The 14,979-nt window shown below is 43.3% G+C and overlaps 1 protein-coding gene across 3 annotated transcripts in view; it reads right to left on the bottom strand.

Moving 5' to 3' along the window:
- The window catches only part of plekhg2 (pleckstrin homology domain containing, family G (with RhoGef domain) member 2), a 213,414-nt gene that overhangs the window by 110,445 nt on the left and 87,990 nt on the right, over nt 1-14,979 (bottom strand). For all 3 annotated transcript variants that reach the window (XM_028797372.2, XM_051936524.1, XM_051936525.1), the window contains one exon: nt 2,118-2,587. In XM_028797372.2, the coding sequence (XP_028653205.2) occupies nt 2,118-2,587 (470 nt within the window). The remainder of the gene's footprint in view (nt 1-2,117; nt 2,588-14,979) is intronic.

The following is a 14,979-nucleotide window of genomic DNA, read 5'->3' as shown; positions in this document are numbered from 1 at the left end:
TGGAGTCCAACTGTGGTCGACTTCAATTGACTGGAGATAATTAGGAAAGTCACTGGTCTGTCTAATGAAGGTGCCCACAGCTGAGCAAAAGCCAAGCCATGGGGTCAAAGAAATTGACTGTAGAGCTTATAGATGGGATTGTGTGGAGTCACAGAGCTGAAGAAGGCTTCAAACAAACTTCTGGAGCACTGAATGTTCCCAAGGAATGCACTGACCTCCGTCACACACGTGCAATTGGGAGGCAGCTAAAGAGCCTGAATAATAGTAGCACCACGCCAGACCAGAGGGTGGCAAACTGCACTGACTTTCTCTCTCAATCCTCTGCAGACCATCCATGGGAAATCCCACTCTCTTCAGCCACCTATGATGACGTCACTTCCGGTACAGTCACCACTGATGACGTCACTTCCGGTGCTGACGATATCACCTCTGGTTCTGGTGTTGTTGATGACGTCACTTCCAGTCCCAATGACATCACTTCTGCTTCTGGTCCCATGTGATGTCACTTTCTGTCTCGGCCTTTAAATAGCTGCCATCTTACCATCCTAAAGTCAGTTCTGTTTTGGACTGTTTGGTGAACAACTCAACAATTTACCCATCTGCAGCCAGGGCACAATATACGGGTGGCTGCCCCAAACTTTTTTTCACGTCTCTGGCTCGTTTGTATGACACCTCACAAGTGATAAATGTAAGTAGGATGTTTTTAACCACCACAACTATTCCTAGAGTTGGACTCACTACCTAACTAAGAAATCGAGGTAGAAGGGCATAGGTAAGAGAGGTGACCAAGAACCCGACAGTCACTCTGGCTAAGCTCCAGAGAACCAATGTGGGGAGTGAGAAATGTGAGAAACGTCCAGAACGACATCCACCACTGCAACACTCCACTAATCTGGATTTCATGTTAGATTGTCAGATGATACATGAAAGCACCTTTGAGTTTGCAAAAAAAGTACCTAAAAAAGACTGTCTGGTCTGCTAAAACCAAGATAGAACTGTTGGCCTCAGTTCTAATTATTACATCTGGAGAAAACCAGGGACCACTCATCACCTGAGCAATACCATGCCAGATGTGGGGTATGGTGGTGGCAGCATCACACTGTGGGGTTGTTTTTAAGTAGCACAGACTGAGAGACAAGACAGGGTTGAAGGAAAGCTGAAAGGAGCAAAGTGCAGAGATACCCTTAACTAAAATCTACTCCAGAGCACTGTGGTCCTCTGACCTTCCAACAGGATAATAATCCAAAGCACAAAGCAAGGACAACACAGGAGTAGCTTCAGGTCAACTCTGTGAATGTTCTTCAGTGCCCAGGCAGAGCACAATTGAACATTTCAGGAGACACCTGAGAATAACTGCCCACTGAAGGTCTCCATCCAACCAGGCAGAACTTTAGAAGATCTGCAGAGAAAAATGGCAGAAAATCCCCAAATCCAAGTGTGTGAAGCTTGTCATATCAGACCAAAGACGACTCCAAGCTGTCATCACACCGATGTAGGTGCTTCAGCTAAGTACTGAGTAAGGGGTCTGAAGAGTTGTTTAAATGGGATTCTCACTTTTGCAAAAAAATCTAAAATCTTGTTTCGCATTATCATTCCGTGAAATTGATTGTTGCTTGATGATGAAAAAAAAAGAATTTAAAAGATTTTAGCATAACACTGAAACATTAACAAAATGTGTAAAGAGTGAAGGAGTCCGAATACTTTGAGGACACTCTTTGTGGTACTACGACTATTTTGGAGTACTTACTATTAACACAGTAACAAACACTCTTGTGATCTTACCAACTACGCCAATAATCATACATGGTCAAGCCTTGCTCACTGAGGATAACCTTTGCCAGTGTTGTCACTCATTGAATCGAGAGAAGAAGTGGCTTTGCTCTTGAATGCCCCCTCTAAGACACATTGGGAAGCTGATCAGGGTCACCCTTGTCCTACCTTCTTTGTGTACACTCCTCACACCTTGGTACCACACAATGACCATTTCTTATATTGTATTCTTAATTACATTTAAAGCCTCTTACTAGGTTTTATAAAACTTCAAAGATTCCTCAGGAATTTCTAAATAACCATGTCCACAGTTAGTTGGAATTGCCCACAAACATGCTGTTTCTTACCTCCACAACACTTTTCAAATCTCGCACGTAGGCTCGCTCTGTCTCCACGATCTCTAGCACCACCCTGTCGACACGTGACAGCTTCCCTCGTGCAGCTTCACTGCTTGGCCATACCCACGGCAAGTTCTGATGACTGTGAGTGACCAAGAGCTCCGTTCCTCCTCGGTCATCAAACTGACAGACAGGAGTCAGGTCCAGGCTGATGTCACTGCCATTGCGATGTGGAGGTGGGTAGGACAGAGAGCTGCCATAAGGGAGGGATCCCCCCAATGATCCCCCACTGCCAAAAGAGCTGTGACTGTCCTGCAGAGACGCTGAAGAGGCAGAAGAGCTGAGGCTGGCCGCGCGGTCGCTGTCAGAGCACACTGTGTTGACGGAAGAGCAGCTACCAGCTGAGCTTGGCTCCGCCGAAGAGGCCATCCTGCTGAAGATGCTGCTCAGAGAGGAAATGGATGAAGGCCGGGAGGGAGCTGCAAAAAAAAGAAAAAGAAAACAAAAACTAATTAAGTACATAAATGAAATATGATAAACAAGAAAGAGTATTTGGGGTCAGTGAGTGTCAGTCACATCACTCAGACCAAGAATGTAAGCATAAAAATGAGAAGTTACTACGATGGACAATTTTTGTGCCTCTGCACCATTAGGTGACTCTTTAGCACCAGGAGTCACAGTATCTTCACTTTTCTTTTTAACAGTTGCCGTACAGGCTGGTTCAGTGACTGACTCAGGGTCAAACAGTGATCTAGAGGTGGGGAATCAACTAATAACTGTTGGGAAAAAAATCGTAACCCCAGATTCTTCTTCTCAATCTCTGCTTTACTTCAGCAATATTTTACAAAGGCTCTCAGGACTCCAAGCAAGGTCGGATGTGAATAAAACAAAATGAAGCACAAAGTGGGAAGCCTGGGTTTGGGAAGCAGTCCCAGCAGAAATAATACAGTACCTATTGTCTTAATAACGATCTAACTGCGTTACCCACCTAAGATGGGTTGAAATCTAAGCAACATAGAATTCAGTGTATTCAGCATTGACATTTGCAGTGCACCATCTTTTGGATTGTATTTTGTAATACATTTATCACAATTAAGTGCACTGCATTTTCATTTCAACAGATGGCGCATGACAAACATTTTTACAAATCCCATACTATGGCATATAACAGAGACATAACAACTGGACAGACACACAGACACTTGATCTTTTATTAAGGCAGATGAGAATGAAACTGAAAGTTGTAAGATAGTAAAGGTTAGGTTTAGGGTTAGGGAAACTGAACTCATAAACCGTGAACCATATAGAGATGTATTTTCCAAAAGAGGAGAAGGAAACCTTGCAGCAAACCAAACGATCTTATTTTGTGGTAGAGCAACCCTTACAAACACATAAAAACTGAATCTGTTTCACAAGAATGTGCAGCCATTCCAGGTATGTATGATATAGTCGGTGTCAAGATTAAGATTCAAAGGGGAAATGAAAAATGGAGACCTAACTGGCTATGGACTCCACCAAGATATAATGATTCCTGGCAGGTGTACCTAACAGATACAACTGTTGCTCCAAACAACACAGATTTTGTTTGTGGTCAGCATGGTTATCCATGGTTGCCAAAAGGGTGGAGTGGGACAAACTCTTTGGCACATGCCATTCCTTATATGGCAGTCTTCCAGAAACTTCCACAGCCATCATGTTACAGAAAAAAAGGACAGTCCTGGTATAGTAGCACCTGAACTTGGAGAGGCATCAGCTAAGTCTAAAAAATTACCCAGTGCAGAGGATGTGGACCCAACTTGTGCTTAATGCCCTACTGGCTTTAGTAAGAAGACACTGGCGATGCCATATCTTAGCTGTATCGCTGGCATACGAGTCCTATTCATCTTTGTCTCAAGAAAATACTTCCAGATAGATAATATTTTTAGTGAAAACTTTAAGCCTTGCCCTCCACTTCACTTGCACGTTGTTGAGCTGCGGTGTTTGCTTCTATTCGACAATGTGTCTCTTCATCTGTGTCATTAGCACGGTGCCGTTGTTGCATAGTGGTGTTTGATGCACACAGGTCTTTCATAGTGAGAAGTGAGGTGCATGCGAGCGCTTATAAAATGTAGAAGTTCATGTATGCGCCATCTAGTGGCTGTGGTTGAGCGTGAAAAGAGTGGACTGCCCCATTCACACACAGGTCTTTTTCATTGCACATCCTCCCTCTGATAAACTATCATTGAGAACTTACAGTCAGTGAATTATAAAGCAGAGATATCTATCTATCTATCTATCTATCTATCTATCTATCTATCTATCTATCTATCTATCTATCTATCTATCTATCTATCTATCTATCTATCTATCTATCTATCTATCTATCTATCATATAATGCCTTTCCTGTCTGTCTGTCTGTATTAGGTTGTCTTTTACTTCAGTCTATGCATACATAAAGGCAGTGTAGCTGATTTTTGACTATGGGATTGAAATATTAACTACAATGCTGCCAGTTCAGTCTACACCACCACCTCATGGAGTGATATTGAGTGAGTCCCCTTAACCTGCTATTGCTCACATTTGCAGAAAAAGCATTTAAACATGAATTACCTTAACATTCTCAAGCCCTCCTAATACAGTTCATGGTCGTGGGTGGCTGAAGCTGTGCTTGTGTCACAACACTCATGAGTATAAAGTGTCATGTACTGAGAAAAGTGCTTAATACAATGCTGGTTAGTTGCTATATCCCCATAATGGATGGCCTGTTTATTTCTATGTTTCATTTTATGAGTGATGCCACCTCTGAATGACATTAAATCTCAATCCAGACTCTTTACATGTGTGGAACAAGCTGCCCACCTCCTTTCAGAAACCTGAATCAAAGTGTTGTGACTGGCTGTAGGGAACCAGAGCTAAGCAGCAAGAATTTTTGGGGTACCAGTCTGGTACCCCCATTTAATTGGCACAATGGCACAACAAAAAGGATGCTGTCCATAATATGAGACTTTTCTCTTCTGGTTTCTAATCGTCAGCTCTTGCACGGGAGCTCATTTGGTATCGACTCTTGGTCGTGATCTATCTATCTATCTATCTATCTATCTATCTATCTATCTATCTATCTATCTATCTATCTATCTATCTATCTATCTATCTATCTATCTATCTATCTATCTATCTATCTATCTATCTATCTATCTATCTATCTATCGTGCCGAGATACCACAGGACAAGTTACTTGCCAGTCCCATTAGCTAAAGATGAACTTCTGACATATAGTAATAATAGACAAAATGAGAAGTGGAGGCAGATAATGCAGTTCCCCTTGTGAAGGAGGAGCAGAGTGTAGAAATGATGAAATGTCAGGTAAAGATGGTCCAATTTAGTGTGTGAAAGCAAGGTAGACATCTCCCACCATGTAATTATTAAAAAAAGCACCTCATGTTTCTGAATTTGTTGTGGGCGTCTCACATATTGATTATACCCACAATTTTTTCCCTTAAGGTCTGTCCATGGAGCTTGACTGATCCTAACATTCACCTGAAACTTCACCCTTTAAGTCTCAACTAAAGTCACATACAGTACTTTTTTCCTTTCTTGCGTTTTAGATGTGCCTTGTATTTCTGTCATGACGGACATCTTTGTTCCAGTACCTACAATCATCCATCCATCCATCCATCCATTATTCAACCCGCTATATTCTAACTACAGGGTCACAGTGGTCTGCTGGAGCCAATCCCAGCCGACACAGGGCACAAGGCAGGAAATAAACCTCGGGCAGGGCACCAGCCCACCGCAGGGCGTGCACACACACACACACACACACACACGCACTCACACACCAAGCACACAATAGGGACAATTTAGGATCGCTGATACGCCTAACCTGCATGTCTTTGGACTGTGTGAGGAAACCCACGCAGACACAGGGAGAACATGCAAACTCCACGCAGGTAGGACCCGGGAAGTGAACCCAGGTCTCCTAACTGCGAGGCAGCAGCGCTACTGCGCCACCGTGCCGCCCCCTACAATCATACAACTCGAATATTCTGTTTGTTCAGTTCCAGCTGAAATTATTATTATTATTATTATTTGGCTGATGCTTTTATCCATGGCACCTTAAAACATTTTTGACAGAGATAATTAGCTACAAGTCTTTCTTGTCCCATTGGAGTGCAGGCAGGTGGAGTAACTGGCTGATGGTCACACAGCGTCCAGTGAATTTGAAGTCCAAAGCTTTCAGGGTGCCAGTTCTCCTTTGACCCTTCATGTGATTCTATGAAAGTCCCAGTTATACAAAAAGAAAAAGTGAATTATGGCTCTGTACTTACAGAGTGCCCCATAACAACATTCTCTACAAAATGATGTTATGTAAAATAAAGTTTCATTTTGCTAAAGAAACAGGATATTTAGATGCTGCTCCCATGCTCACAGCAGTTTCATTTGATTTATGGTTTTCTGAATTTGAATTGTCTTGTGTGGCTTACTAAAGCATCATACACTCCTGGTAGCTTTGAATAAGCACTGTATAAAATTAAGACTTGCTTTGTGTAAGTAGCAGGGCCATTGCCAGCCTTTCCTGATTTGTGTTGTATTTGAGTTACTCCTCTGCTGCAGTTTGTGACCATGTTAGCTGTGAAACGCAGTATAAACAAACTTACAGTTTAAGTCGCAGGATATCTGCAGGCTCTTTGCAGGGTTTCAGTATTTCCTGCTGATTTATATTGTATTTAAATTATCTTGTCTTCTACTGCACCTTGTTCATCTCATGCTGCTTACAGTAAAGAAACTTGCAGCCGTGGCCTCAGTGAAAGGTGCTAAATAACACAAGGACTAAAAAGCTCTTATTGGGCTGTATTCAAGATTTAGTTTAAGAGCAGTAAAGTGATACACTTGTATTGGAACCCAAAAAATCCAACTCAAAAATGGCGGAGAGCTGAACCAAGCAAAACAAGAAACAAGGCAGGAACTCACAATGAGCTGAACACTTAAACATCTACACTCTATGGCAAAATGTTTGTAGATATCCCAGCCATCACACTTATATGAGCTTGTTGGACCTCCCATTTTAAAACCATGGGCATTGACTGGGAGTCACAAACCCCCATCCTCCCTAAGCCCCTTACCCTTTGAGGATCTACTATGAAGGCTTTCCACAAGATTTTGGAGTTGATTGTGTGCATCAAGCCAAAAGACCATTTTTGTGGTCAGGTACGAGAAGATCTGGCTGATAATCAGTGTTCCAGTTCATCCTAAAGGTGTTCAGTAGGGCTACGCAGGCCATTTGAGTTCCTCCACATCATTATGGACCTGACTTTGTGCACAGTCATGATGGAACACAAAAAGGGCCATCCCCAAACTGTTGTCACCAAGTTGGAAGTGCACAATTATCTAAAATGCCTTTGTATGCTGTAGTGTTGACAGATCACTTCACTTGAACCAAGTGGCCTAACCCAAACCCTGAAAAACAGCGCCAGACCATTAGCCCTTCTCCACTAAACTTTACAGAAGGCTCTATGTAGTCCAGAAGACCATGTTCTCCTGGCATCTGCCAAGCACAGATTCATCCATCAGACTGCCAGATAATGTGAAGCGTGATTCATCACTCCAGACAACACGTTTCCACTGCTCCAGAGACCAATGGAGGTGTGCTTTATGCTACTTAGGCAATGCTTGGCATTACAAATAGAGATCCTAGGCTTGTGTGCAGCTACTCGGCCATGACAACCCATTTCATGAAGCTCCTGTCCCACAGTCCTTGTGTCGATGTTGCTTCCAGAGGCAGTTTGGAACTCTGTTATGAGTGATGATGCCACACATCATAGGTGATTTTTCATGCTGCGCTCTTCAGCGCTCGGTGACCATGCTCTTTGAGTTTGTATGGCTAAGATGTTGTTGCTCCTGAACTCTTCCAACTCTTGCAGTTGACGGGGGGATATCAAGCAGACCAGAAATTTAATGCACTGAATTGTGAGAAAGGTGGCATCATATCATATTAGCCACTGAGGTTTATATATAAACTGCTTTGGAATTCTTCATGCAAGGTTCAATCCTAAATCCATTTTCTACTACTTATTTGGGTTCAGGTTGATAAGGGCAGCAGTCTAGCAAAAATGCCCAGACATCTCTTATCCCCTCCATCTCCTTCAGCTCCTCCAGGGGATGCCAAGGTGTAATCTTTCCAGCGTGTCCTAACTCTTACCCAAAGTCTCGTCCTGGTTGGACATGTCGAAACACCCCCATGGGGAAGCATTCAGGAGGCCTCCTAATCAGGTGCCCCAACCACCTCAATTGGCTTCTTTTGTTGTTGATGAGCAGCGGCTCTACTTTGAGCTCTTCCCGAATGTCTTCACTCCTTATCTTATCTTGAGGTCATGAGCCCAGACACAAGGAATCTCATTTCTGTTGCTTGTATCAGCGATCTACCTCTTTTGATCTCTACCCAAAGCCTGTGGCCATAATTGAGGACAGGAACCTAGATTGACTTCTCTTCATCGATTCCTTCTTCCCTCACTCATAACCAAAACCTCAAGATACGTAAACTCCTCCACTAGAGAATTCACCTCCTTCCCATCCTTTTCTCGATGAGAGCCATAGCTTCACCCTTGGAGGTGCTGATCCTAAACCCTTGGAGGTGCTGATCCTAATTCTGACCACTTCACACTCGGCCGCAAGTCATCCCTCTACGCACCTGAGGTCACAACTGGATGAAGCCAGTAGGACTACATCATTTGCAAACTGCAGAGATGCAGTCCTGAGGTCACTAAACTAGGCCACCCACCCCCCCCATGGCTACACCTAAAAAGTGGTGTCAAATGCCAGCCATGATGGAGTCTCACTCCCACTGTGAACATTTCTATCCAAGCTCTCACTCTGGTTGTACAGGGACTGAATAGCCTGTAACAGCAGGCCTGGTCCCCCATATCCCCTGAGGGACACGGCTGTATGCCTTTCACAAGTCTACAAAACACATGTGGACTGGTGGGGCACACTCCCTTGAACCCTCCAGAATTCTAGTGAAGGTAAAGAGCTGGTCCAGTGCTCCACAACCAGGATGAAATCTGCACTGACCCTCTTGAATCTGGGATTTGACCTACAAACAGGCCCTCTTTTCTAAACCGCAGCAGGGAGGCTGAGTAGTGTGATCCCCTACACCCTCTAGTTCCCTTCTTTAAAACAGGGACCAATACTCCAGTTGACAATCTCGGGGGACTGCTTAATTAACTGGCATTGATTAATTAATGTACATATAAAGCAGTCTGAGATGGTTTTCACCTTAAAGTCACTATATATAGCGTTAGGATTAATTAACTGTTTTACATGTAAAATGCTTTAGGGTATATTTCCCCATGAAAACAGATATATCAAATGAAAATGATTACAGTGCACTTTTTAAAACTAATGTACTATAGTAAATACAGATAGATCAATCATTTAAATAAAGCATGACTGACTGCGCCTGCTGAAGAGTGAAACAGCGGGAATTGTTTTTATCAACAGCCCTTAAATCATTCCAAGCCCAAGTGTATGACACAGCTAGAAGTTCATCACTCACCAGTTCCTTTGCCAGAACACATTTTTTAAGTATACAACAACTTCTCTGTGTAATTGGCGACACCCCACACTCCTCCCCACACCACTACCCCGACTCACTCATGGGGTTGGCCTTCTGTCCCTCGCCAATCCCAGTGTAGCGTACTGAACTCCAGCAGAGAGCAGCCGATGTGCATCAGGAGTCACAAGTCGGGGACTTTGATGGGAGGGGGTGGCCGGGCCAGCCATTGCTCTTTCTACATAAACAAAATTGAGTTTTCCTTTGTGCTGCCATAGCAACCCAAAAATGGAGACAAAGGCTTCTGACAAAAAAAAAGCCCCATTACACATTCAACCCTAATAGATTCAGCCTGGACTACTACAGGATGAACACAGTTGGATTTCGCAGAATCGTGGAAGAGCAAGTGTGGAGACGGACAGAATCAACTCAGCAAAACTCGCTTATTTTAGTCTTTAGACTGATGGACATTAAGTTTGTACAGTCTCTTTTCTCTCATTAGATAAAGATTGCAAAATGTTTTGTGACTTTGTCATGTGGAAAATAACAACAACAAAAAAGTAGCACATTTCCCAACCACGTATCTCTTCCCTAAAAAGGACATAAAAAATCGAGACAGTCCATAATAATTTAAGCTCTCTCTCCCTGGGCACATATTGTACACTCAGTGAGTAAATTCTTAATTATGAAGGACTGCTACTGCATGTCCTCAGTCCACTCTAACATCTACCGCGTTCTATTGACATTATCTCTGAGTGAATCCTCATCTTTAAACAACTACCTGCTCACACATTTTACTTTTACAATAGTTGTCTCCGACCTAATTGTCTATTCATTATAGATAGATAGATAGATAGATAGATAGATAGATAGATAGACAGACAGACAGACAGACAGACAGACAGACAGACAGACAGACAAGGCACTATATAATGGAGAGGGAAAAATTTAAAGGCACTATATAATAGATAGTTAGGAAAGGCATTATATAATAGACTAGCCAACCCGCGGCGTAGCATACGCCGCATAATCACGCCGCTTTTTTAATGATTTTTAAGCACAGGGAAAAAAATGAACATTTGAAAAATCCGTAATTTAATAAACCGCCAAGAAAAGTAACATTGCAACAATTCATGCTACAAACCAACATACAATCATCGTTCAGTACGCATTGCCTGCTCATGCTATATAAATGTAATGAATTATTATTTTTATTATTATGTGCCTGCCCCCAACTCCTCACCTGAGTCGCTTTTGTCTCTGCTACAGTCCACATGCACCTCTGAGCCACGTTGTCTTTTCATTGTTCTTTGCGGTTCTGGCTGCTTTTCTATATATAATCCACCAAGTCACCCGACTATGGTAGTAGCGAAGGGGGGGTTGTGTATAAAGGGTAGGGACGTAATCAGTGCGAGCATATGACCCGCACTTACTGGGAATTCCTCGTTCGTGGGGAACAATTGCAAGCCCCGGTCCCCATCACGAATGGGGTTCAATGGCTTACCCGCGGCTGTCGGCGCCGGGTAGACACACGTTGATCCATTCAGTGTAGCGCGTGTGCAGTACCGGATCCAAGGGCATCACAGACCTGTTAATGCTCAATCTCATGTGGCTGAAAGCCACTTGTCCCTCTAAGAAGTTGGACACCGACCGCCTGGCGATCGTGTAACTATTTAGCAGTAGGGAGTCTCATTCGTTTTTGGAATTATCCAGACAAATCGCTCCACCAACTAAGAACATCCATGCACCACCACACACAGAATCGAGAAAGAGCTATCAATTTGTCAATCCTCTCCGTGTCCGGGCCGGGTGAGGTTTCCTGTGTTGAATCAAATTAAGCAAAATTTGTGTGTGGTGAGTTGTTGTGTCCGGGCACATGAGCAGACACTGTGAATGTCTTGAGAGTGTGGGTGGACGCGTGCCGGGGAATAATGAGTATCTATATATCTTCTTAGATATAGAAAGCATCTGATGCAGTGTTTGGTGAATTGTTGCAGTTTGTGAGTTAGCAGTTGTGATGGTTTTACACTCCAGTACATTGCGGTAAACACTGGTAACAGTCAGGCGGGCGGGCGGGCGGGCAGGCGTTCTCGTCCCATGCTCTTAGAGTTGGTGGGCGTGTCTCTGTATCGGTTCGAGTTGTTGGGCGGTGCGCTGTCGTTTGTATCCCATGGTTGGATGACTTGGTGGATTACATATAGAAAGAATAATGAAAAGTTAGCGTGGCTCAGTGGTGCATGTGTACTGTAACAGAGATGAAAGCGAGTTGGTGAGTTGTTGCGTCCGAGCACATGAGCAGGCACTTTGAATGCCTTGAGAGCATGGGTGGATGCGTGCTTGAGTTGGTGGGCGTGAGTTGGTGGGCTGGGCTTTGTGAGTTGACTGACATGGCTATTTTTTGCGTATCCCATGGTTGTCTTCCGGCAGTGTGAATGCCTCGAGAGACAGGGTGTTCTTGTTTGGTGAGTTGTTGCAGTTTGTGAGTTAAAAGCTGCGATGGTTTTACACGTTGGTAACAGTCAGGCTAGGCATTCTCGTCCCATGGTCTTAGAGTTGGTGGCCGTGGCTCTGTGAGTTGACGGGCATGGCTATATCGTGCATATCCCATGGTTGTCTTGCCTGTTCTGTCGGCTTAGTGAATTATATATATAGATAGATGTTCAGATACCTCAGATTGTGTGAGTTTTAAAATTTGAAAATCTCCCACTGAAAAGCAATAATGTACCTGCAAACTCAACTATTGTGGTGGATAGTTAGGACCCTTCCCTGGCCAGGACTCCTTCATAAAGGAAGGACCAAGGGAGAGGACTTGCACAGGGCATTATCTCAGCCAGAGTGCCAGATGGCAGCCCCCCTGGATTGCAGCAGTGCCTCGGATTACCATAAGGCTCCATTTGACTTAAGAGTTCGGCACAGCTCTGTTGGGTTCTGTGGGTGCTGCAGGGAGTGCGAAGACCTACTTTGTCGGGCTTCAGCACCACGCTAACAAGGCAACTCCTGGGTGTAGCATAAAAGAAGCCTGCTGTCTTTATTCCAGGAGCCAGTTTCGGGAGGTGGAAGATGACAGAAAGAAAGAAAGAAAGAAAGAAAGAAAGAAAGAAAGAAAGAAAGAAAGAAAGAAAGAAAGAAAGAAAGAAAGAAAGAAAGAAAGAAAGAAAGAAAGAAAGAAAGAAAGAAAGAAAGAAAGAAAGAAAGAAACTGCTAATTGGGCTTTTGTACTGTTCTGATCATGTGGGAAATGAGGGAATTGTTTCCCACAAGAAAAATAAACGTGTGTTGCTGAACTTGTGTCTTACATCTGCCTGTGTTGGTTTTGGGGAGCTTAGCGCCTCCTGCTGGCATCACTATTTAAAAACAAAGTAAAGTTCTGTGCAATGTCAATTTAAATTAATTTACTGTTTCAGTTCAACCGACACACCAATTACTTTGCAAATTTTTGTCTTTAACTTGTCCGACAGCCGCTTGGTTTCGTAATCCAGTGCCAGGGAAAGGGCAGGCATGTGCACAAGTAGCTCAAATAGAAGCACCTCTCCTTCTGCTTTATGGACAATGACATAAAAAGTAAAAAAAAAGTCACTTCTCTGGAAATGAATGCGAGAGGAAAACAGTTATGTAAGCAAGCATAAGACTGAAATGAGCAAACTAATATCTGCAGATTATTATTATAAATAATCAACGTTTATCAACCTACAGCTAAACCCTGTTTGACGTAATGAACTACACGATAAAGGTGCAGCTCCCCTAAGTGACAGACACAAAGAAGAAAGGGAATCTCGGCTGATCAGTGGACTGAAGATCGGAGCTGCTGGACACACAACAAAGATCCTGCCATGTTACACAGTGTGAGGCTGATTGTGCGGCAAATACCAAGGACAGGGCACGATTGCCATTAACATGTGCTGAAATAACATAGCGGTATAAGGGATGACAGAGCACACCGGCTTCTGGTTTATCATTGCCCCAAGAGCTGCTTTTGCTTCTGTGTATGCTCTTTCAACAGGAATCAAAATCTAATAGTCACCTTTGATTTTGTCGTTATACAATAAATCAGCGCCTTTCCAAACTCTTAGATATTTATAAAATTTCCATGAATTACTGGGTTTTAACTACTGTCGATAACTGGTTGGAGAACGTATTTCAGCTGCTTCTCTCCTTTCACAGGGTGGTATCGATGGTGACTTTTAGTCACCCACCCTCTTACCAATAACACACACAGCAATCAATGCCAGCCTCTCTTCACTTGAGTTGGAATCTGCCTTTTTTTTGGGGAGGGGGGTTTAGTTTTTCCCGTCTTCTTAGAGAGTCAAGGCTGAGGGGCTGTCACAAAACTGGGCCTGTTTAAAGCCCACTGAGGCATTCCATGTATGATTTTGAGGTTACACAAGAAATAAATTGCTGTTATTGTTATGAAATCTATTGCGCCACTACAAGCTTACATGTTTAACTACATGACATTGTAAAGAGTTTATGAAAAGCACATTTTAATGGAGTCCACTAACACATGCAATTGAATTTGATTACTGTGATTATTTTTGAATATGACTCACTGTTGCAAAAATATTTAATAGAAATATAATACAGTGATCCCTCGCTATATCGTGCTTTGCCTTTTGCGGCTTCACTCTATCGTGGATTTTATATGTAAGCATATTTAAATATATATCGCAGATTTTTTGCTGGTTCGCGGATTTCTGCGAACAATGGGTCTTTTAATTTCTGGTACATGCTTCCTCAGTTGGTTTGCCCAGTTGATTTCATAAAAGGGACGCTATTGGCAGATGGCTGAGAAGCTACCCAACTTACTTTTCTCTCCCTCTCTCTTGCGCTGACTTTTTCTGATCCTGACGTAGGGGGATTGAGCAGGGGGGCTGTTCGCACACCTAGACGATACAGACGCTCGTCTAAAAATGCTGAAAGATTATCTTCACGTTGCTACCTTCTGTGTGCAGCTGCTTCCTGAAGCGACATGCTGCACGGTGCTTCGCATACTTAAAAGCTCAAAGGGCACATATTGATTTTTAATTGTTTGTTTTTCTCTGTCTCTCTCTCTCTCTCTCTCTCTCTCCCTGCTCCTGACGGAGGGGGTGTGAGCTGCCGCCTTCAACAGCTTTGTACCGGCGGTGCTTCGCATACTTAAAAGCCAAACAGCCCTATTGATTTGTTTGCTTTCCTCTGTCTCTTTCTGACATTATCTGCTCCTGATGCACACTCCTTTGAAGAGGAAGATATGTTTGCATTCTTTTAATTGTGAGACAGAACTGTCATCTCTGTCTTGTCATGGAGCACAGTTTAAACTTTTGAAAAAGAGACAAATGTTTGTTTGCAGTGTTTGAATAACGTTC

The sequence above is a fragment of the Erpetoichthys calabaricus genome, chromosome 1 (genome assembly GCF_900747795.2).
Source record: "Erpetoichthys calabaricus chromosome 1, fErpCal1.3, whole genome shotgun sequence".
NCBI classification, from domain to species: Eukaryota; Metazoa; Chordata; class Cladistia; order Polypteriformes; family Polypteridae; genus Erpetoichthys; species Erpetoichthys calabaricus.
Note: the sequence above shows the minus strand (reverse complement) of the source record. Positions and strands in the feature narration are given on the sequence as shown.